This window comes from Helicoverpa zea, chromosome 1, assembly GCF_022581195.2.
Source record: "Helicoverpa zea isolate HzStark_Cry1AcR chromosome 1, ilHelZeax1.1, whole genome shotgun sequence".
Classification (NCBI taxonomy): domain Eukaryota; kingdom Metazoa; phylum Arthropoda; class Insecta; order Lepidoptera; family Noctuidae; genus Helicoverpa; species Helicoverpa zea.
In genome coordinates, this window is record NC_061452.1 from 4,916,996 (window position 1) to 4,942,522 (window position 25,527).

Below are 25,527 nucleotides of genomic sequence, written 5' to 3' on the forward strand. Positions count from 1 at the left end.
TGTACGTTGGCCACCTGTCGGGATACATTTGGTTGACTCTCGTCCCTTCGTATCCCTAACAGTTTTGTGAGGCGCATACAAAATACGGAGTCTTAGCAATCTCATTGTGTGAAAGAGCTAAGACAAAGGTAAATTATTTACCAGAATCCGGAATATTTAAAAACAGTTACTTCCAACACCTGTTACTAGCAAAAATGGTTAAGTGCCAGTGATTCTGCAAATCGCTATTTAAACAAATAGGTAATAACAGGAAGTGTGCGCAGACGCATACACGTGTATGCCGCTAGGCGCGAGGGTCATACAGTTCAGTTGATGTTTACCAATCATGCAGGATGCACGCGTGCCTCGGGATGAGGTACAATAGTGGTATCCCATTTCTTTGTTTAATAAATAGATACTTGAACGGAGAGTCAGAATTTTTTGCTATAAAAAAGTAGGGTTGAGTTACTTGAGTTTGTATCCCTCCTTTTTAAGTTTCAATCGATTTTTCTCAGGTTAAAATCAATCATCAATGGAATTGAGTAAAATACCGTGTATTTTTAGTGAAAAAAAAATACCAATTAGCACTTTCTTACACGATAATAAGTATTCTAATTTAAACAAAAATTGCTATTGAAATCGTTTTGTGCTTACCTGTAGTTAAAACATCTACTGTATTCAGTATTAATTAGTATTTACGGTCCACCGGCGCGGGCGCACTATTCTCTTAGTTCTCCATAACTATAAAAACGAATTGAGAACTTTAGACACTGCTAATCACTTCATGCCCCATTATTCTAAAAATAGTCTAAAGAGGTTTTAAAAATAGAACTAACTACCAGTATTTTCGAAGAACCATTAAAAATGAATTAATAGACGACATATTATGGTAGAATAACCAAAAAATGAAGGCCACGTCTTAAAATAGAATATAACACCTAAAGATTGTAAACAAATTAATTTAAAACAAAAACAATGAGTAAATAATCATATTTACATGATTAGCTTAAAATATATGGCTATTTTTGTACCTAGTACCTACCTAATGTCATTATTTATAATTCGCTACATAAATAGCCTAATATTTTTTTGTTCATAATAGAGATGTGTATTTAATTTTATCTGAATGACCGTACCTTGTGTAACGATAATACAAAAAAATAGTTTCTTATGAGTACCTACCGGCCGATAGTATTAGTTTGAGCTCATAAATCGGTATGAAGATGTATGGTAGTAGGTACGCAAAATAACAAAGATCACGTATTAAGCTGGAATCAGGCCGACTGAAAACTTTGATTTTAATCCAGATTTTCTTTAAAAAAAATATCAATCCATCGGGTCAACTGTCGGCCCACTGTTTAGTCTGCAGTCTAACCGTCTTACCACAAAAAAATTTTAACGTCAGTTTAAGACTTGTCTAAAAAAATGACAAATTATGACGTTGACATATGGTTCATTTTGGAGCCACATTTTTTTTAGACAAGTGTTAAACAGTGGTTAAAGTTTTTATAGTAAGGCCATAAATGTTTACCTACAAGTTTTACGTATAATAAGATAATATCAAAGTACGCGTAGCATACTTCATTAAAATATAAACATAAAACAAAACGTTTATATGGTTCACTTAAATGACTAGTATAAAAGCTTGTTATAACTGAGCCCCTTAATTGGCCAGGATGAAAGTCGGTCGACAAGTGAGAGCAAAAACTCCTGCGCAAACTTAGACAAATAACGCGAAAATTATATACAATCAAAGCTTAGGCTTTAGACCTTTAGCTATCGTTTATGAGCAATTACCATTATTATGAATACTTGGTATTATTTAGAGGTAAAGTTTGTATGTTCGTGTGTTGTGGTTATCTCTGAACTTGCTGAATGTAAAGGCTCAGTATTCCCAGTAAGCAAGGGAATGTCTAATAGAACCTTTTAACTGAAAGTTAAATTATAGCTATTGGAACGAACATAAAAATAGTTTTACTCCTGCCACCAATCTATCGAAGACTACACTTTCCATAACTTTTCGGGAAATAGTTGCGATTTCATATAAAAACTTAATTCTTATTTATTCTTCAGTGCACAACTTTCTTTTCCACCTATACACTTATTGCGCAAACTTAAATTCTATAATTACTTCATAAGGTCACCGATTAAAAGCGCTTACTTATATAATTACACTTTCTCCAAAAAAAAGGTGCGTACGTAAATCTAGATAGGTAAGTACTACAAGGCAAACTAAATTACATTTGAGAGTTGTCTCGTTAAAATTATAGCCCCAAGAGTTTGTTTCCTATTACGAATCTGAGATCAGATATGACAGGCAATTGCGACTATCGCTGTGGGCTATGGAGAACAATGTGCGAAATGGGCACTGTTTCTACTTATTATTTAAGTTATTATATTATCGATAAAGTTCCGTTTGTTTGTGTATAGTGTAAATTAATATAGATGGTGCTCCCCCTGAAAGAGTCACCATAGACAGACACAGGTCCTTCACGGCCAAAGGGATTTCCGGTGAAAATACAATTGAAGGTCTTTGATATGGTTTACTATATCTATAAGCTCGCCTACATGAAATACCTAATCAGTAAAGATGATAAATACTTATAAGCTAGCTAAAAGTATGTTTCATTTTTTTACATAATTTTGGTAGCTATAATTATTTTTTATACAGTACCCTCAAAATAAGTGCTGTATTATCAGAATCGAAAACAAAAGAGCACTAAAACAAGGGACGCCTTTTAGCATAGTTTACGCATATTATCATTAAGCTCTTATCACGACCTTATCACAAACTTGACTCACATTATTACTGAGAAGTGTTATCACTCGCACAATTGGCAGATGTGAATGTCGTGAATAAGCGTTTGTTGTATTTAACTGGCAACTAACCGGCTGGGAGTTGATACATGGAGTTAATTTTGACACCCTAAATTCCACGAATATGTGAATAAGTTTTTGTCAATAGTTCGAATGTATGTATGTATAGCTTATCAGGAAAAGTTTACCTTTATTGCATAGGGTAGATACAGAGTAATTTTGAAAAATAAATTTATGTATTCAACTATGTAGAATCACTTCACCAGCTAACAAACTTAATGCTTTCTCTGAAGGCACTACAACCGAATGAATTGAATTCCTGGGCATGCAAAATGTTCATAATATTCAGACGTCCTCTACTGCACTTCTTCAGTTTGCTCGATCTTGCAACCAGCAGAAAAATTGTGTTTAAAAATGGAATTAAACTATTGTATTTAAAACATTTTTATAATGACCTTGACAGGACTCCCTAAAAAAATAAGCAATAAGTGATGTCTCCATAATGGCTGCTCTTCGTTGATCTCGTTGATGGTGTTTCGCATAGAAAATCCACACCATGACGACACAAACGAATTGAGGCTAATCACCACTTACTATGGATAGATTAACTTCTAAACTGTTTCTAGTCCATTACTATTTGGTTAGCATAAAACTTTTGCATCAATTAAAAATATATTTGTTTTTATCGAAAACGTTATATCTTTCTCTAAAATGTCTTGAGTATAAATAAGCAATCGCAAAGGAGAATCATCGTTTTTGCAATTTACTTGTTAACATTTTTGTAAATAAACTGGTCACACTTGAAACTTCAAAAGTGTGTCACTTGTTGAACTGAAGATGTCTTCAGTATTTCCAAAATTAAATTAAAATGTCTTGAAGAAAAAAAAAGCAGAAAAAAAACTGTAGAGGTTGTGGTCATTCATTATCAAGAACCCAATAGCAATAACTCTCTCAGGCATAATTTGCCAAACATAATATTACATACTAACACAACCACGTATCATTTTTACGCTTCAAAAACAGATGGTGAATGCCAGCATAAATTATACAGAAAACATTTTGTATGCCATTAGAGAATTTAAAACAATTTGATCAACACTAACATTAGGAACTATAACATGTATATTCTAATGTCCATTTGAGATAGTTATACCAATCCATCACTCCGTAGAGTAACCATTTAATCTTGACACAATAGAGAAATGGAAAAAATACTGTACAAGGCTGTGTTCTCCTTTTCGCTTCGTATCAAGATATATTAGATGCTTTTTTATATGAAAAAATAAGTTCACAGAATACCTCTTTAATCCCGCGAAATCACGAAATAGCTTGAATAAATAGATACGTAACAAATTCTATCTATAGTATTCTACACTTCATTCAAAGTCATACAAAACACTACTGTCAAATAATGAAATGGGGTCTTAATACTTAGCAGCTGCTGTAAATATTAAACAATACAAATAAGTTTCGTCAAAGTCCCCATTGTATTTCGTAGCTTTTAACAATGTTTCCAACTACAGGAATCAACTGTAAAATACGTTTGTACTTCTCATCCCGTCATAAGCTGTCTTAATCTATCAGTCCGCATACAAACTTCTAGATGCATAAAAAGGTAAAAGTGTAGTGCAGTATTAGTTTAATTAAATTGTTGACCGTACATTATCGTGACAGCTCAGCTGTTGCCAGTAAAATAATAAACGGCAGCCATCGTCGGTGAAAGCTCGCGGCGAGCTTTGAAGCTGTCGACAGCGAGCCACGAAACTAAGGAGCGGTAATAACATGTACTACTAATACTTGGAATATTGATACTATCATATTTGTTATACCTATCGTATGATTCGTATGTTACAAGCCTTCTTGCAACGAAAGTACCCGGGTGTTCGCATTCACTTGTTTTTTTCCTATCAACTTTTGTCATATAGAATCTGATTGTCAATTATTTACGTATCAATGGAGTTAAAACCATTTACAAATACATAATTTCCAGTGGTGACGTAATAATACAGCATGAAACATTTTATTAAACGTTTCGCTTATGTAATTTTTCAGAACATTGCAAACGATTTTATTGCGTTACATTAAATCCTTTCGAAACCTTGAATCTGTCACTAATGCAATATATTTTCAAGAAACGAGCAATGTCATCTACCTTTCAGGTGACTAACATTTTATTTAAAGCTGTAAATAATTAATTACGACAGGAGGAAAAATGACTGCGTCCAAAAAACTTGCAGTAAGAGCCACTTGATCAATATAAGCTTTTAAGTATTTAGGTAAGCGTAGAAAATAGAAGATAAGACGTTAATGATTTAGTGGCCAATTAACTTTAAAAACCCTCTTAACACCATTTGTGCGAAAGAAGTGCTGTTAAATGCAGATTATGAAGACTTATTTTTAGTTTTTTAGCACCCACTTTTTACATGGGCTTTCTAAATCGGTGGAAGGATTAACATTAATATCTTACGACAGTTATTTGCTCATTTTTGTAATTCTTCTAGTTTGCAATAATTAGTACCTGCTAAAAAGTTGTATGTAATCTGAAATCAACAAGCCTTAAAATATTTAGAGAAAAATGACTCTGAAGAAAACTTCGTAGCTCCTTGTCTATGCGCAGAAATCTAATATTTTACCCGCGGCCGTAGTAAAGCACCTTAACTCGTGATCTATGTATTCGCAAGCCCCTACCAATTTATTACATCCTAAATGAAATAATATAAAGACTACTGACTATTCGAAAGTGGACACTGATTCTAGACTCGGATTTATCAGTGGTACGTCCTGGCTGTCGATATGTTCTGAAGTTCCATTAGTAATGCCAGCGAAAGTGGTTCCTTGTGTCAATTTTAAAGATAAGTGAGTATACTGCACGGCTAACTGTAACTATGGCAAAACAAACTAGCCAACGGATTTACTGGAATTCTAAGAAATCAACGTCGTCTATCCGGATCAGTGGTATCCTTAATCGATTAATATTAAGCCACTTCAAATCGATTTAAAAGTACAACAAGTAATTCATGCTCACTAATTTCTTTGACAAAATGGAACGCTACATAAACATAGTACTTACGTCAAAAAATCACAACAGTAGGTACTTTCAATTTGCTAAACATTCAATCAAAAAGCTGCTAATCGATTTTGACTTTCACGATCTGACATCGAACACATTGATAAATCGTTATTACCTCGGTATCGATTAAATGTAGCTTCACACTAGCCGGCTTCGCGTACGTAGTCAAAGAGATTCCTTTCAAAACAGCTTTCTGCCTTTATTTGTAAATATGCATTCAATAGGCACTTATTATTACTATTTCATTAAATCAATTTGACCACTGAAGGAAAAGAATAGAACATAGAATTCTGTGAAAAGGCTTCATGCGATTCAAAAAGGTATCCATTTTTGTAACCTTTGGGATGCACAGTGGACCCTCGTCGGGTTTCATGAAAACTAATTTATTAAGTCATTTTTATTCCTTGAATCTCCTTTGTATGCCTGTATTTCAGTAATATCGGAAACCTCATTTTTTAATGATATCTTTTAGCGCCATCTACCGGTTTTCTGTTGAACCTCAGAGTCGAGAACTCATCAATAAATTTCGTAGTTGGTACGTGCTCTGTAGTTCAGTGTAAATGATTAAGAGTGTTGCATTTTCCGCTAGATGGCAGCACTCCGAAAACTTTTCCATGGAAGTTAGTTTTATGGGCTCTTTCGTTTCAACTTTCTAGATGTTTTCATGCCCCTTTTTCTTTGTCTGGAGGTCAGATGCATTTTTAGGGATGAATATTTTAGGCGTAGCGAGGTACATATTGAAGATAAATTATATACCACAGTAACTTTCTGTGTCTGGCTCGCCTTATTTTATTTGAAACATTTCAGTCACGCAAACCGCAGCTATTCATTGTTAGAATAGGTAACACGAAACGTGAAGCTAGGACTATAATTCTTTTTTGCTTAATTTTTCGAGACAAACGAGCAAATATCAGACTTGACATTGTTCAATTTATTCGACGTACCGGTGATATAGGTTGCTGCACCGCAGGTAAAAAGCGAAGTTGATTTCAATAGTGCTATCTCTTTCTAGGCAGAGGTGAATCGCCCGGCACAGAAAAGGTAAGAGGCCATCTGGCTTCACGTCACCGTTCAAACAAGGCTTGCCTTCCTAGTCTGCGCTGTACTCGACAAACGACGAACGAACCGGCGGAGCGGCGCCATTGCTCTCGACGTATCCGCACGAACGTGACTGTGCCTGGTTTTCGCTTGTTTTTCCATCATCGATCGTGTTAGAACATCATTACTGCGCAGTGTAAAAGGTAAGGTACTTTTAAGTTGTTTCGGAAGCAGTGCATCTTGTTTCGCGAAGTGAGTGTCAAGGAAGCGACAGTTTAGTGGGCTAGCTGGAGCTTTCTCGTTTATTTATGCAAAGAATTTACCGAGGGCGGTGTGTACATACAGGCGAGTCGGAGGCTCGGAGGCGAGGCGCGGCGCGCGGCGCTGCCTCCGCCGCCTGCGCACCCTGCGCTCATCATACATTCAATGTGTCAATTTTGGTAAATCACGTGCCAGTTGCCTATCGTGTTCAGTGTTTCTGTGACTTGTGTACACTGTAGTGTCCCCTGGTGTTGCGTTTCGTGATATAACAACAGCTGTCCTCTCTGGAGACAATAAGGTTACTACAGTTTCTTTGTGTTGTGAAACTTGTGTGCATTCGTCTTCATTTCTCGCGCTGACGCATGACGTTACTTACAACTTACTTAAGTAATTGTCCTTGAGTTTAAGAGTCTTATCATGTTTGATATTTATTGTGAAGTTATATTAATTTGTTATAACATCGACACGTTTTCAGTAAAAAACATTTATTAAAAAAGGCAAAGTTTTTAACGAGATAAGGAGAAGAATACACCTACACAAAGATAATGCTTGATTCATCGTTTCCTCGGTACAAAACAATTTAATCGGCCAAGATAAGACAATCTCTAGCCCTAATTGTCGTCCTTCATATCATAAAAGTAATATAGTCGACCCTTGTCGCCAAGTTATTTCATTTCATAAGTCTGTATCAGTACTTATAGGTAGAAGAGAAATTAGTCTATGATGAGTGTCATGCCCTTAACAACACGGGGCCTATTTTTTATAAAGTAAATACATATGTAAAGCTAACAATTACTGAAGGCCAGGTGGCTTTAAACTGGAAATTGCATAATGAGTTCGAAGAAATTGCAGCAGCGGAGCTTTCACTCACAATTTAACCTATTCATTGCACGTCGTGCGTCTGTCCATCGCACAAAAACTTTTCACGAAACTTCTGTATTTAGTCTCAAGTTGGTGACATCAGACCTTTCACGGCCAGACAAGCGATACAATGAAAAGAACAATTTGTACACTCTGTGTATTACAATCCAATGTCTCCATAATACGTCGTGTATTGAAAATGTGTGAAGTTGTAGACGACACTGACGACATAAAGACAGTTGTTACAAGTGGTCTCGTAATAAAACCTGACCTTCGCGGAGTACGTGCCAGAGCGAATGTCTACACTCACCATTATCATACCCTAATGATTAATGGAGGCCTTCTTTGAAACGAAATCCTAATTAAATTTGAACGCAGCCTTTTCTTTTTTACACCGTCTGCTTTCTGACCCAAATGATTCATCGAAGGAAGTCTTCAACCAGTCTGGACGCCTAGTTTGTTATGCATTGTAAAAACTTCTACGTCAATCAGTTACATTTCCAATAAGCAATATAATATCCTATTGTTCTGCAGTGGATAAATCAATGGTTCCATTTAATCGGAGTCAATATTTTCTTAAACTTGATTTATTTTTACGACAAAGTGACATTATTTACAACTTTGCCATTGTTTTCCTTTTCTCCTCGTGTTTATTCAGTAACTGATACTTTAATTACGTTTAAATCATTTGACACTGCTATTTGCTGTTGTACACTTGAATTTATTTTTAGTTCAGTTGTAATAAACGCCATAGCTTAATTTAAACCTCTCCAATTGAAGCTAAATTTGAATGGGTTTGTCTGTATGCTCCTCGGCTTTAGAGCAATAAAATCCCAATTGTCGGCGCGTTTCCTGTCATGACATTCATGTCATGGCGCACACAATATTAAAAAACCGTTTGTATTATTATGGCTATAACAAGATTTCCTATTTCTGTCAATAAACCACAATTGAGGGTTCATGGTTGGTTTTACATAATTATCTGGGAATATGACAGATGAAAACTAACGAAGCATGTAATTTGCTAAATGATTGACCTAATTGTGCCCATTAAAAGCATGCAGACCGCAAGACTGTCATGACATCAGACGGACTAGTATAATTTGTGGATGGTAACAATCAATCGGCTCAATTGATCTAGCGACCGGTCGCGGATAAAGGCAAGGCTATGCGCCCGCGCATGGCGACGCGACGACGCGGCGCATAACACGGTCATGTGATCCTTTACAGTGAACGAACAACTTCCAACATTCTACTGAATGATTTTAAAAACTATTTGGAAGACACCGTTAGCTGAAATCGGACCTGATGTCGAGCAGTCCTCATTTGTAAAATTTTACAATAATTCCGTTAGCTTGGCTCTTGTTAAGCTAAAATTTATGACCACTTCAAAAGACGCTGATTTCCATTTAAAGAGAGTTGATCAAGTTATTACTCAACCAGTAGCGAATGAATAATAAACTGTACCTCGAAAGTGGAATAACTTAAGTGTCCTCTTTTGTTTTTCTTCATATTTGAAGAAGCCGCGACTGTGCCAGCTTCTTCGCCGAACACAAAGGCTAGTTTGAAGAACAATTGATTCAACTTTCATGAACTCTAATATTCCAAATAATTCTTATATTCAGTGTGAATCAATTTTCTCATAACAATGTTGGCGAGTGTGCAAAATTAATTTAAGGTTTTATTAAACTCGACCATAACGGTTACATGTAGGTATTGATTAACATTCTGTTGACTAAATTGAGATTTAATTTATTGAAACTTTGATGTAAATATATCGCGCTTTTTCAAACCAAATGTTAAGTGATACTTAACAGGTCAAAACTTTGAGTATATATTTTAGTAATTTTGGGGTCAATAAACTATAGTCTTTGAATATTTCCCACGTGTGTGTATTACCACGTGTTGTCGATGCGCGTAATAACATTATAGAGCACCGCAGCACTAACAATAAACTAATTAATCATCTTTAAGCATCACTTCCCACGGTTATTGAAAACTGAATATTAGAAGCATACTTATTTCTACTTCCAAAATTCAATACCTCTATTGTTTGCATAGGTTTCTGATTGAACCGGCAAAGTTTACCTGCTATTTTGAAAGCTAATATATCAAGGGCTGAAGCTGCATCAGTAATTTAAAAAGTCTGTATGGCGGTACATCATAAAGATGGAGAAAAACCTAATGGTGCAAAACGCGTCTATCTAAGGGCAGGAATGGAGAGCCGCTCGTGTTCTCAGAACCGCACGGGGCATTCCAGACATTCTGCTAGCTGCACGCACGCAAACCCTTTATTCAGCACGACCGCGCCGACTGCTTCCAAACAGTTTTATTTGCATTTTAAGGAAATCACTTTAATTATTACCGCTCCGGGTGTTTTACATTTCATCTTAGGATGCGTTTACGCTCAGAAATGCGCATAAATCTTCACGCTATGGCAAAGATAAGGACAAAAACAATCTTCAAACGATTATATTGTTACAAGTACAGAGCACAAACCAAATAAAAACTAAATTATGGTTCTAGAAACATCGAAAGACAACGATTGTTTGTATTATGACAGCACTATTTAGGGCTCATACGCACTATGCGGGTAGCCGCATTGCGGCTAGCCGTCCGGCTGACCGCAAGCACAATTATGTACGTAATATTCATTTCTATGCGCACTGCGATGCGGCTACCCGCAGACCGCTCCGGTCGCTCGGAGGGCTGCGGCCCGAGTGACGGCCAGCCGGACGGTTGCTATACGCACTGTGCGGTTCAGTCTGCGGCTGCCCGCCATTGAGTGAGTACGTGGTACGCACGTGGTACGTCTGGTAAAATGGAATTCGATACCGAAAAATTTATCATCGAAATCCAGAGTCGGCCAGCAATTTGGAACACCAAATAACCAGAGTATTCTGATAGAATATTAAAACAAAGAGCATGGGAAGAGTTAGTGCATATTTATCACGGTACGGAATTGACAAAGGAGGAAAAACAAAAACTAGGTAATTATCAAAATAGGTATTTTATTTAAATGTAATTATCCTGCCATTCTACTCTCCCTTCATGCATAAAATATTCTGCAAATGATTCTCGATATCCGAAAGCAGTTCTATTGTTTCTTCGCACGTTATCTCGAGTAATAGTTTCAGTTAGTGGATTACTTAATGAGTCTCTAAAAGAATATCCGTCTCTGTCTCTTACAAAGTTGTGTAAAATGCAAGCAGACTTAATAATATCACTAACTAAATCGATGTGAACATTAATTGGTCTGTGAAAAATGCGCCACTTATTCGCAAGTATGCCAAAAGTACATTCAATGTAACGTCTAGCCACACAAAGTCTATAATTGAATGTTCTTTTTGTAATATTTAAATTATTTCTCGGATAAGGGCGCATCATGCACGTACTTAAAGCAAATGCCTCGTCTCCTACAAAAACGAAGGGGAAACAAGTTGCATTGTTTCCTGAAATAGGTGCTGGTTCAGGAATGTTCAAGCGGTTCTCTTGAATTTTTTTATAAAAGTTTGAGTTTTGAAATATTGCTGAGTCACCGAATCTTCCATATGCTCCAACATCAATCATCACAAATTTGTAGTTGCTGTCACAAATTGCTAGCAATACCAAAGAAAAATATCCTTTATAATTGAAGCACATTGATCCACTATTGTTAGGTGCTATAATTCTAATATGTTTTCCGTCACAAGCACCTATACAGTTCGGAAAATGTGCTCTAGTAGAGAAACCATTTGCAATTTGAAGCCACATATCTTTGGTTGGTTGTGGTAGGCATATATTTTTTAAGCAAAACCATATAGCTGCACATACTTCTCGAACTATTTCGGCGATAGTACTAATTCCAATCTTAAACATATAATGCAATTCTGCGAATGAACAGCCTGACGCCAAATATCTGAAACAATGTTTTTTTTTTTTTTAGGTTTGAGTATTCAAAAAAAATGGAGAAATATTCGCGACTGTTTTGTGAAGGCCCATAAAGCGAAAGAGACTAAGAGCGGATCAGCGGCAAAAAAAAAGACTTCATATGTTTTCTACGATAGTTTGTTATTTTTAAAAGATACTGTAACTGTCAATAGCACAACGGGGAATGTAACTACAGAAAATGAAGATGGTAACACAGCTATGCAAAATGAAGAAACACTTCCATCAAATACTTCATGGGCACCAAAGAGAAACAAGAAAAATAATAGTGATGATCTTATCGGTAGAGAGTTAGTCGGGGCCTTAAATAGAAATTTAGAAAGAAAGAGTGTTGAAGATGACGCGGATCGCCTCTTTTTCTTGTCTCTAGTAAAGGAATTTAAAAAAATTCCAGAACATATGCAATTGCAAAGTAAATTAGATATTTTAAAGGTAATTAAAGATGCGCAGATTTTCAATTATTCGAACATTGATTATCCAAGGCCTAATTCTTACCGGGGTTATCAAATGTCACATTATTCTGGTAATAGTCCCTATTCTCACCGTACAAACTTCTCGGAGGTTGGACGAGGTAATACCCATCATGGATATCAAACGGCACAGTTTTCAGGAAGTAATGTTTACACGCAGCCTGTGCAGTCTTCGGAGTTTGGACGAGACACGTCTCAAGAAATTGTGAGGAATCCGACGAATGCACAATCGCCAATTTCCGAAAAATCTCAGGAGAGTGATTATAGGAATCCGACGAATGCTCAATCGCCAATTTCCGAAAATTCTCAGGAGAGTGATTATCTGGAACTTTTTAATTCCATCACTGACGATGATGCTTGAAATGTGTACCTACATTATTTTAATAAAAATTGAATTATAAATATTTATTTTACTTACCGTAGCACTATTATTAACTTTACATCCGGTTTAATACTATTGCGAAATTGTGTCAATAATTCTTCAAACGTTTTTATGCTCATTCTAGTAAATCCGAAAAACTTATCTTCATATTTTTTTACTTCTTCGAAAAATATTGCAAAATGGTTGCTCTCATCTCGTGTTTGCAAATAAGGATGCACCCAGTACTTCTTTTTTTGTTTTTTCTTCTTTACGTAACGTGTGTAAATTTACTACATTTACACACATTACGTGCAACTTTTTCCACGTCCATCTTTGAAATGGATCGACATGATCGCAAATCGCAACGGTTCTTCAACCGCACGTTGCGGTTGCGAATGCGGCTGCCCGTGATCCGGCTGGCCGCATTCGCAACCGCATCCTGCGGTCAGCCGCGCGGCTAGCCGTAATGCGGCTACCCGCATAGTGCGTATGAACCCTAGCGTCTTTAACAACCATTTTTGTGTCTCATTCACGTCACGTGGTATTTGTTATCGATGCTACATTGTTCTATTTATACATATTCAATTAAGATCTCTCCACGATACTATGCGGTTCGGATACTGCCAAAATATTCTCGTTAGTAATTACATATTCATACCAAAATCGCATTAGCTGCATACTTTGCAGACTTGTCAAACATGACGTCAGCCTCACCGAGGCTTTATTTGACTTCATAAAAACATGTAACAAGCAAAATCGTTACACCTGTATGTTATTGTATTGTGCAAGGTCTTTCGATAACTATTCTCCTCGTGTTATATTGCATCAACGTCAATTTTATTTTGCTTACTTATATCCTTTGCGCTTAGGGTCTAAGGATTTAAAAATACGTGTGTTGTTTCGCCACATCGCATGCATAAACCGGGCATTATTTGCTCAACAACGTGCGAGTTCTTAACAATCTCCTATTCCTATTATAATTGTTGCACGTGCTCTTGAATGCGTTTCTAAATCCTAAAATAGGATATATAGTCGGCAAACATTAGCTCCTTCGGTAACCCGCATGCCAACGTGTTTAGTGTACCTAGATGCGAATGAACGTACTCAAATACGTATGTAGTTCTGCTACTCTTATGTGGGCTCGTGGCCGTCACACTTGGTGACTCCGATGACATCACTGAACGTACTTTGTCACTTCATTGTTGGACTGCATTTAATTCTCCATTTATTATAACAAAATAAGAGACTCGTACTAACACTATTTGCGACGATGACAACATGATACTAGACACTAGTGCTTACTCGCTTCGATACTTGGCCAAAGCGTTGCAATCGAGTTTGTAATTCATTACCTTTCCTCATTAGTCATGCCATTGTTGTCTTAATTGTAGAAGCATGACGGATTTTGAGATTTTGTCGAATAACCCTTTTAGGTTAACATGGTGCTATGTATACTTGCCCATTATCTTAGTTCTTCATACATTCATTCTTCTATCTACAGCCGGAAATAGTTACTAACGATTACGACGTTTCGATCACTAATAGATACGAAGAGTAGAAAATTGTAATATCTGATGCAATTTCTGAAGTAATACTCGAAGCGATTAGGTTGTTAGCTCGATAATGAATTTACCAAACAGAAATATTCGTACGCTAGCGACGTGCAACGGTGCAAAATAAGGTTTAGAGACGTTGGCAACTCCACAAGTGAATGTAATAACGAGTCGAGTGTGAGGGCTCGTTTAGATTTGATGTTTTATTTTAACGGCCTTCGAAATCGCCTTAATCGGTGACTCAGGTATTTTTAAGAAACCATAGCTGCGACGGAAGCTGCCCAGCCAGCGTACGAAACCGATGACGAAGAAAAATTTCACTTTTAAAATCCGGTCCGTTTAACTGAAGTTAAACATTTTGGCCAATTAAATCTCCTCGGTAAAGCTGAATCGCTAAAGTTTTTGTGATGGCAGAAATTAAACCATTAGATAAAAGATATCGAAAGTATTTATAACGAGGTCTGATTCATTATTTGGTGTAAATTGATGGAAATTGAAGCGTTCAAAGTTTTTATTGTGGTGCTATTTTATTAGCACCTGGTCGAATATGGTTTTCAAATTGCCCATTTTTGACCATATATTATACCCTATTGAAAATTTTATTTTGGTAGTAAAACCACGAACTGCTTTTATATCAGTTACAGCCAACGTCAATGAATAACTATAACAATCTTGTTTATCAGTTGTAATGTTGCGTAATTAATCACAGGCGCTTAATCGAACCTTTACACAACAATCACCTTTAGTTCACATTTAAAACCAACACTAGATAGCCCATTAGTCATTAACCATTCATGATAACAAAAAAACAAATGTCTATGTGTAGGTAAAACGTTATACGTAGGTACTTCGTTTGCCTTAACACCTGTTGTTATTTTTATTTATTTATAATACTTTCTGCACAAACAGCACAATGGCGGACTTAACGCCTTAGGCGTTTTCTCCCAGTTTACCTTTGGGTGGTGGGGAAATAGCAGTTATTTCCCCAATTAGGTAAAATTATAAAGCATTATAAATACGTTTTGTCTGGTTATTCCGCCGTACAAACAACAAACAGTACCTACAAACTCGACTACGTTCATTATCATTCATTTTCCTGATAACCTGAATAGCTGAGTTTATCATGAAAAACTTTGGCATTTCTACATGTTGGCGTCATAATGCCAACATGAGGACAAAAACGTAACATGGCGGCGTATTGTCACCGACTCCTATTCTAAATAATAAGCAAAAACTAAATGAACCTTTAATGGCAGTCGCGAACTCTTGACTCCATCGTAAAATTAGACACAACTACCTAATATACCAAACCATAATATAGACAGAACAAGCGACTATGAAACAAGTTTCTACTCTATAGGCGAAGCTAAGCATTTTCTTGAAACCAGAGACGAAATTATCAAACCTCTTAGTAATTTGGCCGCTACACTTCTTATCGCTCAGGAATTTCTAGATCAAACAATAAAGCATTATAAAAACAAGTTATTTTGATCCATACGGACAATCTTTCTAGAAGAGGGTGATAAGACTTATTTAAACAAAAGGGTTTCAACAACCCCTGACAGACCTGTGCGCCAGTCATTTCTTCATGTACTCACACACACACCATTGAAACACGTAAAGACATTGAAAATCATTCAGTAAAATTGTTGCTGTATGATTTTAGACTAACCATTTACTTACGTCACTGGTTTACTAGTTACATATTTAACTAAACAATTATGTCTGGCTATGCATCAGTGATCCGCAATGAGCCATTTGAAGTAATCCCTCGAGGACAATAAAACGGTCATGCTTCTTAGATTCCTTGAAACTCTATGAAGTCTTCACGGAGCAGTTTGTTTTATTCGCAAGCTTTAACTTATAAACCATCTCTAACAATAGTTTAATACTCTGCTAATGGGTCGTCACTTATTTCATTATTGTTTTATCACTCTCCAACTACTCGTGTTCAAAAACTCCAACCAAAAGGTCGTGTTTCGTTGAAAATTTTCTTCCTCAACAAAGGAATTTATAAATATCTTGACTTTTGTTCAATGTTATTGAAGTGTTCTCAGTGAATTATGTTTAAAAAGCTTCTCTTTTGTCTCGATTTTTTTATCGAGTTGAAGAGAGACGGCAAGTCGGCCATTCATATACATTACGATTTGTAACCGCACAGCTTGCGTTCCCCACAAGTTGCATTCGATTTCTCGGTCAAATTGAAAAGCCCCTTGTCGAGTGGATTCTCGTTGAAAACTGTGCGTATCTAATGCAGCCGGTTGTTCTGTGGGTGTGTTTTTATTTCTGTAGGTAAGCGTCGGCGGCAATAAGTAATAAGGTAAACATTAAGCAAGTGAGGCCGCGACTCGTCTGAGCAAGATTCTTAGCTCGTTATAATCGACGCCTTAGACATCAATCGTTTGATGTTCTTGAATAATGTGTGTCACTTCGGTTCTTCTTATGTTATTTACATTTCAATACTTTACTGTCGTGACGTCTTTCTTTCAATGTGACTTTGTATTTAATTTCAGCAGATTTGCGTCTTAAGTTTATTTCAAACAAAATCTTTCTTCTCAACAAAATTCTAATCCTTAGATCTACACATTCCTCATTTGCAGTAGTTTCTACTACTTCGCTTAGTTAATTAGAGGCATGTGTAAGTTGATAACCGACGAGGTAGAATGCTTCAGATAAGAGGTCGTAGTAACGGGTAGCCACTGACACTAACTTTATCTTCCACCAACGGTAAATCCTTGTTTACATTTTCGACGGTTAAATCCACTTATGGTGCTCCACTGCGTGATTCTGAGAACAATTTTGTAATTATTATTGTTGTTATTGAATTTCTCACAGTTGTTTAATGGTAAATATTGGCTTTAAGCCACGGATTGCAATTCTGAAGTAAATGTTAAGTAAGCGTTAAATTGCTAGTCAAAAAGTAAGCACGTATTAACCACAAAATTTCATTATGATCAGACGGTTTCATTATGATTGATTTGTTTAATTTTTTACTTCATTATTGGATACCTACTGTTATTGACGTTAAATTTGTAGTACGGCAATAAGATTAATATAAAAAATTAACCACTAATAATTGAGATGTGTGGTCAATTTCTACTAAAATAAAATAATAAGTAATAGATGTCGAGATAAAAATTCCATACAAGTACTGAATGTCTATGTATCTTACTCAGTGAGTCTACACTTTGGTATTTGGCACAGAATAATAAACCAGTGCAAACCAATGTTTGTTCTGCTTCATCCTTCATATGAACATGAAAATTTTGTTTCTCAGATTACTCGTATCATAATATCAAAACATGTTTGAGATTGGAATTTGATCTAATTTAAATCTGGAACAGTCAATCTCGCACTTCGTACCACAGGCTACAGAGACAAGAAAAAAATTGTGAAAACCTCAAATAAAACTCAAAGTTATTTTTATGTTTTGATGAAACTTTTATAAGAACCAATGTCATAGCCCTGTAGTTCTATCTATTTATTTTATGCTGTAGACTTGCAGATTTATCAAATCTCTCAGAAATCTCAGATAAGATCTGTGGTCATTCATATCCTAACTTTGTTTTAGAATTTCATTAAAAATTGGGTCTTAAATAAAATTGTAACAACCAATTCTTATTTTCCTCCTTAGAAATCTCCCAATTCATGTCTTAAAGTTACCAGTTTGCGAGGTGAACAAAGAACTTATACAAAGAAAGAAATAAGTGAGTTGTTAAAACATCAATTTCAGCATAATACAATGGTCAAGCAAGAATATAATGTACCGTTTCTCGTAATGCGCAGTTACACCGATCGATTTTGCATGGACGTTCATATTGGAACGCTGGCCGATAACAGACATGCTGCATGATTTTGGCACATTACTTTTTAATTTAAACTTCGCTTGCTTTTCTTCGTTATAAAATGGCCTTTCAAAGACTCCTTTTGCAATGTCACTCTTGTCATTTGTTTCATCTATTGGATTTTTAAGTACTATGTACCTCCTTATGGCAAGTAGGAAACAGTTTTCCGAACTTAGTCCACTGCCTTTAGTTTAAGGATTTTCGAAGAAAAGCTTCTTCCTACACCACTTGGTTTTTATTGCTCATTGTAAATGGGAAATTAAGGTTACTAATGTGTCGATAATTGAAACTTCCCAAGCGATGTGACCTCCTTCTATCGAGCTAGTTAACCTCTTGAATCACGACTGAACTTTAAATTGTAGATTCTTTAGTGCACCCGCTGTTGTTTATGATTTGAATCTATTTATAGCGCTTAGATTTGTATTCAGAAGTAGTTCCGAATAGCTGGTTAGCCGCTGGATTTTCTGAATAGCCTTGTTTTGTTACAAAACAGTTCATTTGCACATACGTACATACTAATGCTACAGCAACACATGTAAATATTCAAATATACCAAAGCTACAGCCTATATTGACATAAGGGTACATTGCAGCTCCTTTATCCATAAAAAATGTTACCCATGAAAAATTCAGCCTGAAAAATATTTACATTATTATCATAAGTAAATAACAATTGCGGTTGAAATTGAATACCTATGAATAATATTGAACCATTTACCCACATAGGTGCATCACTTGATTATGTACATATTATTTAAATTAATTTAAATTACATTGAGACTTCGCTACAAATACACAGAGACATTTCCACTTTGAAAGTTTTGATCTCCTAGAAAATAATCCTCTATAACAGAGATGAGGTGTTTACACGTAGATTGTGAACATATCTAGTCATAAAGTATGTACTATGTACTTATAGGTTCAGCATTATGTAATGAGTAAGCTATGACTTCAACGCACACACGGTGACTACAGAGTGGCACCACCGGTATCTTGAATAATATGTACTAGGAACTGTTAGTATTGAATAAAGGCATTTGTCTGTCTGTTCTCTATTTAATTGATAAAAAAATATTGCGTTTTCAAAGATCACTTAATAGGCATTTTATACATTAAGTATAGTAGAATAATAAATTGTCATTCCATGGTTAACTAAAGTATGTTCTATGGGCTCTGGCAGAATGTACAGGCAAATAAGAAATTGGAACATCTAATGATGTTATTACCTACTTTCTATCAAAATAAATCTAAGTAAATAAAATATGAAATATTAAAATCAAACCTAACACTACTAAAGATTTGATTCAGTGGTATTAACAGTCAACTTAATAATATATTGCATTGGTCGGCGAGGGTGATCGATAAGTACTCTACAATGAATGTCAACGATCGGGACAAAGTCATTGACTAAAGAAAAGCTTTTGTTCAGGCAAATAATTTCAGGACAGTCCTTATAACATTGTCACGCCGCGTTCACAATTCTCCTGTCCTTACCGAATGTTTGTTTGGGGTCGGCGCACAATATGTTTTCTCCTTCCATACTCTTCTATCTGCTGTCACCTGGCAATACTGGATCTCGATATCTCAGAGTATTTACCACTAGACCTGAGCAACTAGCATCGATATTCAGTTCAAACGATACTTTACTATTCTCCCCACGCCTACGATAATTAAAAGGGTTATGTACCACATGTGGGACTATAAATTGTGATATCATCGATGTACGAGCTGAAGTGTTAATGCCTCTTAATACATCCAATGCCACGACTCCGTCCAATTGATTTATTTTAGTCGATGACGCGTGTCAGCCTAGGCTCACAGCACACATCTCTGATGGTTCAAGGACAAATAAGGTAGCAACATACATTATCACCTGTATGTAAAGGACGATGCGGTCAGATATTTCGTATACAGTCTTATTTTTTTGCAGGCCGTACATGGCTGTAGAATTAAAGCGACAAAAAGTTGCAATTTTTTGCTTATATGTCGGCTAAGCGTCATGTTGTCTTTTGTCTATTCGCTACACACACTATTACACATGATTTACATATGTACGCATACGATCTGTATCAACTACGTTCATCTCTTTATCAATTTAAACTGTATCAGAAATGTCTCACTATCAATTTTGACAGAGAAAGTTATTTTTCTTTAAAATCGATAATAACACCTAGACATGTAGCTGTACCCGTACCTACAATATTATCTAGTTATCCAGCCCGTGCTATTATCACGCCAGATAAGTGGCGTTATCATTTGTTATATCAGCTCAAATACAAATAATACTGATCACTGAATGTACTTAGTCACGCCTACTAGAGGTTTATCGGCGTCAATAAACTCTTTTGTGACGACCTCCAAAACAGCAGGAGGTGCTCAATACGAGACTGCATATTTTAGGCTTTTACATTAAAATTATTACATATTAATTGAATTTTTGCACTAAAATTATGTCTATAGGTACTTTAGATCTGAGGTCAATCTGCTTACTATAGATTTCATGTAGCTTGCCTGTTTAAAGGCTTCAAATATAGCTTCATAGCTTCATCTCTTTATCTAAATGTCAGCATATTATTAGCTAACTTTGAACCCACTAGTGCTAACACGAACATTTGAAATGCATGAGATAGTTACGGAGGAGGCGTGGCCTACCTGCGCCGGAGCATAAATCATCGTAAATAATGTGTAGATTTACAATTCAGCTCATGACCTCAGGAAGATATACGAGTCGTAGGTATTCGGGGAGACCAAATTAGTGTCTGAGTGTTTGGCGCCTTTTGAATTATATGCGATACATAAAAGGCGGAGGTGACAAAGTTATATATCTTGTTACATGTAAGAAAGACGTACCTATCTGAATATATAATATAGTATATAGATCTCACAGGTACATTGGCCTTTTTGACACGTTACAAAGCAGGCTATGTCCTCGCATGTTTATGGTGTAAAAGAAGAAAGTGTGGGTGTTGTTGTCTGAAAATAAACTATTGTTGTTATATCGGTCAATAACGCTACGATGCGATGTAGCGATTACAGTTAATTGATAGAATACAGCTATTTTTGTCTCCACATACATTGGTCATAAAAATAGATATTCAATTGTTTGCGTAAGAGCTAATCACCTTTTGGTAAAAATCTGTAATTTTCCATACATAATTTTGTTTGACTATGATCAAAAAGTACTTAATAACATTTATAACTGTCTGTATGAACTGTATAGTACTAATTCTACGATCAGAATTGAGCGTGGGAGCCTGCCCGCCCGTTAGTATCGAACACCCATAGAAAACGTATTTAATATCTTTAGAATGAATAGAAATTTTATTACTGTGAATAAATCTGAGCATCTAAAGGGTTTATAAGCCCGAACTGATGCTAGCCGTAGTTATGACGCGATAAATAAGTGATTGTAAGGAGTATAGAAGTGGGACAGCCGGGGATTTCTACGTGGAGGTCTGATGTGCGTCTTCTTATATCATTATTTTCAAGTTATTTAGTGCCAGTACTGTAATGTGGCAGAGAACAGCACCATATTAGGACTTTATCGTCTTGTGAACTGTCCTGATAGGAATTTGACACTTTTAAATGCAATAGGCCTTTACAATTTATTTACGTATTAATGTTCGAAGTTGTCTGGTTATGCCTAAGGAATGTGGAACCGCCTTAATGCCACGCTTGAAATTGTCTCGATTTTCATAACACCACACAAACAGGTTTAAACACAACAATACAGATTAGCCAATTGGTCTATTCCAGTAACTGCTGCGACGAAAACAATAGAATCAATAAATTTAAGTGCATTACTAACAATAGAAGTTGTGGTACGGTCATGCACAGTAATAAAACTGTCAGCAAAAAGATAATAACCTCTTTTTCACCATTATGACCATGCCTTGAATGACCATGTCTTGCTAATCAAGAAGTATGATTTTAAAGAACTTAGGTAATATCAATCGTGTACAATTCTCAGACTAGGTTCTTTGCTTTTAACACTCGCTGTAATTTATATTTACATTCCGACTCAGAAAAGACACATGTCAGTTTAACGTCAAAAGAGATATGGCCTTACTACAAAAACTTTAAACCCTGTTTTACGCTTGTCTAATAAAATTTTGGCTGCAAAATGAACCATATGTCAACGTCATAATTTGACATTTTTTTAGACAAGGCATAAACTGACGTTTAAAAGTTTTTGTGGTAAGACGGATATTGTTTAACCATGTTTTTATCACACAGTTTAAACTGTCTAGAACTGTTGGCGTACTTTAGTTCTTAGCAACAGTCAAACTTTGCAAATCTAGACAGAGAATAGAATAATCTTAGCACGTGCTAAGTACCTCATATATTTTATCTTGGATAGCTCTCAATTCTGAAATGAAGTTATGCAAACTCTTCAAAGTCTACATTCTTCCTCTATATCTCTATAGTGAAGTGTTGATCGTATTCCTTAGCCTTTATAGCTAAGCTTGAAACAAAATAAGAGTGTTCCGGGCGTTATCACCAGACAGTAACTTTCAATTGGATGGAATTGGCGAGAATGGCGTTAACGAATGACTAAGCACTACTTGTGATTCAAATAGAATACTATTGTTTAATGCACTACCTGGTATTTAAATTACATATTATTATTTTTTAATATTACTAAATTCCATTTCTTATTATTACTAAATAAAAAATAAAAAAAAAAATGTATAAAAAAAAAAAAAAGGAAATCGCAACATGTTTGTCTAGTTATTTTGCTTGTACTACTTGTTTACGCTAAACTCATTAACGCGTTATCGGCATCCACTACATTGAAAAGAGTGTCTTATGTTTATAACGTTACGATTGCAAATTCATGTTATAACGAGAATCTTACCTTGCCGTAACACAGTTTTTAACTAGCACGGGAGGTAAAGAACTTTTCTTGTATACCGTCAATGGACATTATTTTATTATCTAATTGAATTGCATAGTTGTGGTGGCATTTATGTTACGAGTAAGTAATATGTAACAAAATATTTTTTAGGTAGTTTAAGAATGTACCGCTTACCGTTTCAATGTACCTACCTAATAATTAAACACCGTTTTAATTAAGAACTTAGAGAATAAGAAATATTGTACTGGTATACTGTATTTAAAAAGGAAATAAATTCTATTCTATTCTATTCTATTCTATTCTAAACAATACTTTGTTTGTGCCTTGTTTACTTCCTGAAGAGACCTTTCAGTCGTGCTCGGTCCTCGGTGATAGTGCAGTAGTTTCACAAAAAAAAATAATTGGAGTGGCATTCAAATAATATTAGAGCTAGAAGGTACATACGTTTCCTTAAGTCTAGGAATCAAATCAAATGTATATTTAAAGAACTTTTTATCATATAGTGATAAACATTTTTAATGATTTCCTTACAATCAATTGGTTGTAGCCTGAATGATAACTTTGATCATATTAAGCTGGTGTTTCATTAATGAGCGTACTGTTTTTGAATTTTAAATAATTATTTCATTAAACTTGTTGTGGGTATCTTTTGTTGTACACTATTATCAAAATAATTCAATTTTTGTAAGAACTCCTTCATCGTCTTCCTTGACATATAAAACCTCTATGTCCTAATTCTAATGAAACTTTAAACAATGCCTACTCACCAAGTTTATACAAAACGTGGGTGTTAACCACACGATCCGAGTTTAGTCACTATTAAGTAAGTTTCGTATAATCAGACAAGGCAATAAAGGCGCCAAGCAAACACGACGCCATTTTATGTTCACGCAGAGTTAATTTCGCGCCAACATGGGATGTGCTGTGACCCAGATGACATTTAATTGTAAAACATCAATTAAGGTTGATACAAAGTTTCTATAAATACTCTTCAGGATGTAATAAAATAATTATTTTATTTTACACGCTTTTGTGTGCCTGAAACAAAAATCTGTTAGGTACCTTTTAATATTTAACTTCTTTTAATAGTCACTTTTCACGACTATCTGTAAAATTCATGCAACACAGACTCTTCGACTGTTTCATCAGAGTTTCGGTACTTTTTACTCTTACAACGCCAATAACAATAACTTGTTTTCATAAAATATGCAGCAGTAATGTAAATACTTAATCTGAATTTCGTTGAATGACGTTCAACGCACAAATCCACCATGCCAAACAAACAAACAATCTTGTGTAATAGTAATATTAGTAATAACAGTTCAAAGAAGCTGAAACGGTCTACTGGGTCACAGAACTAGTTGAAAAACCTAAAAACCCCATAACCATCCCAGAATTCAGACGAACGAACAACAACGAAAAAAAGTCGTGGTGGCCTAGTGGGTAAAGGACCAACCTCTCAAGTATGAGGGCGCGGGTTCGATCCCAGGTCAGGCAAGTACCAATGCAACTTTTCTAAGTTTGTATGTACTTTCTAAGTATATCTTAGACACCAATGACTGTGTTTCGGATGGCACGTTAAACTGTAGGTCCCGGCTGTCATTGAACATCGTTGGCAGTCGTTACGGGTAGTCAGAAGCCAGTAAGTCTGACACCAGTCTAACCAAGGGGTATCGGGTTGCCCGGGTAACTGGGTTGAGGAGGTCAGAGTGCTTAGTGCGAGTTTTCGTGAATTTTTTTACGGACTCACATGAGAGCGCGTATACTAAGATTTGTATGGAACAAAAACAGCTCCACCTAGTGTCAAAAATTGGAACCTGTTTTTGTTCCATACAAACAGTGTTGCCAACAGTTGTAGAAGCTTACCACCAGAGTCAACTTTTAAAACCACCAGAAAACCACTAACAAAAATTTATCCCACACTTAAAATCACCAAATTCACCACTAAAAAAATATTGTTTATATTTTATTGTAACCTAAAACAATTTAATCATCCAAAGATGTAACTCGGCAACGATAGAAAATTAAAACAGACAAAGCATTACATCTGTTTAGCAATTCATCCGACCCGATCCGAATCCTTCACAAATTATAATCGGCGTAGTAGTTTCACAAATTGTTTAGTTACGCATTTGACCAATGAATGAGTACTTAATATAATTATATAGTAGTCGTTCACCTTTTTGTTTTGTAGATGCTTTTTTGACATTCCGTGAGACTTCAAATCTCCATAGTAACTCGCTTAAAGTTGTACCACAAAACTTACATTTCGCTACTTGACCCGCAGTACTTTCAACATTTCGCCACTAAATAGGGGACTTAAACCACCAGTATTAGTGGAAAATCCACTAAGTTGGCAACACTGCATACAAATCTTAGTATACGCGCTCTCACGTGAGTCCGTAAAAAAATTCACGAAAACTCGCACTAAGCACTCAGATAGGCAGTCGCTTCTTGTAAAGCACTGGTACTCAGCTGAATCCGGTTA

General features: G+C 35.7%; 2 protein-coding genes and 1 pseudogene across 4 annotated transcripts in view; 2 read left to right on the forward strand and 1 right to left on the reverse strand.

The window, feature by feature from the left end:
• Positions 1–6,895: 6,895 nt before the first annotated feature.
• Positions 6,896–25,527, forward strand: part of LOC124632778 (slit homolog 1 protein) — a 34,627-nt gene continuing 15,995 nt past the window's right edge. The window contains exon 1 of one of the 3 annotated variants that reach the window (XM_047167742.1): positions 6,896–7,107. The gene's annotated coding sequence lies outside the window, so the exon portion shown is untranslated. Of the gene's footprint in view, positions 7,108–7,386; positions 7,464–25,527 lie in introns of those variants that run through there. The other 2 variants (XM_047167748.1, XM_047167756.1) reach the window with 2 other exon arrangements.
• Positions 10,599–12,825, forward strand: LOC124632812 (annotated as a pseudogene).
• LOC124632820 lies at positions 11,021–13,212 on the reverse strand. The gene is made up of 2 exons (XM_047167796.1): positions 12,842–13,212; positions 11,021–11,924 (listed from the first exon to the last, which is right to left on the reverse strand). Exons 1-2 carry the CDS (start codon positions 12,922–12,924, stop codon positions 11,042–11,044), a joined length of 966 nt encoding a protein of 321 aa, XP_047023752.1. The 5' UTR covers positions 12,925–13,212; the 3' UTR covers positions 11,021–11,041.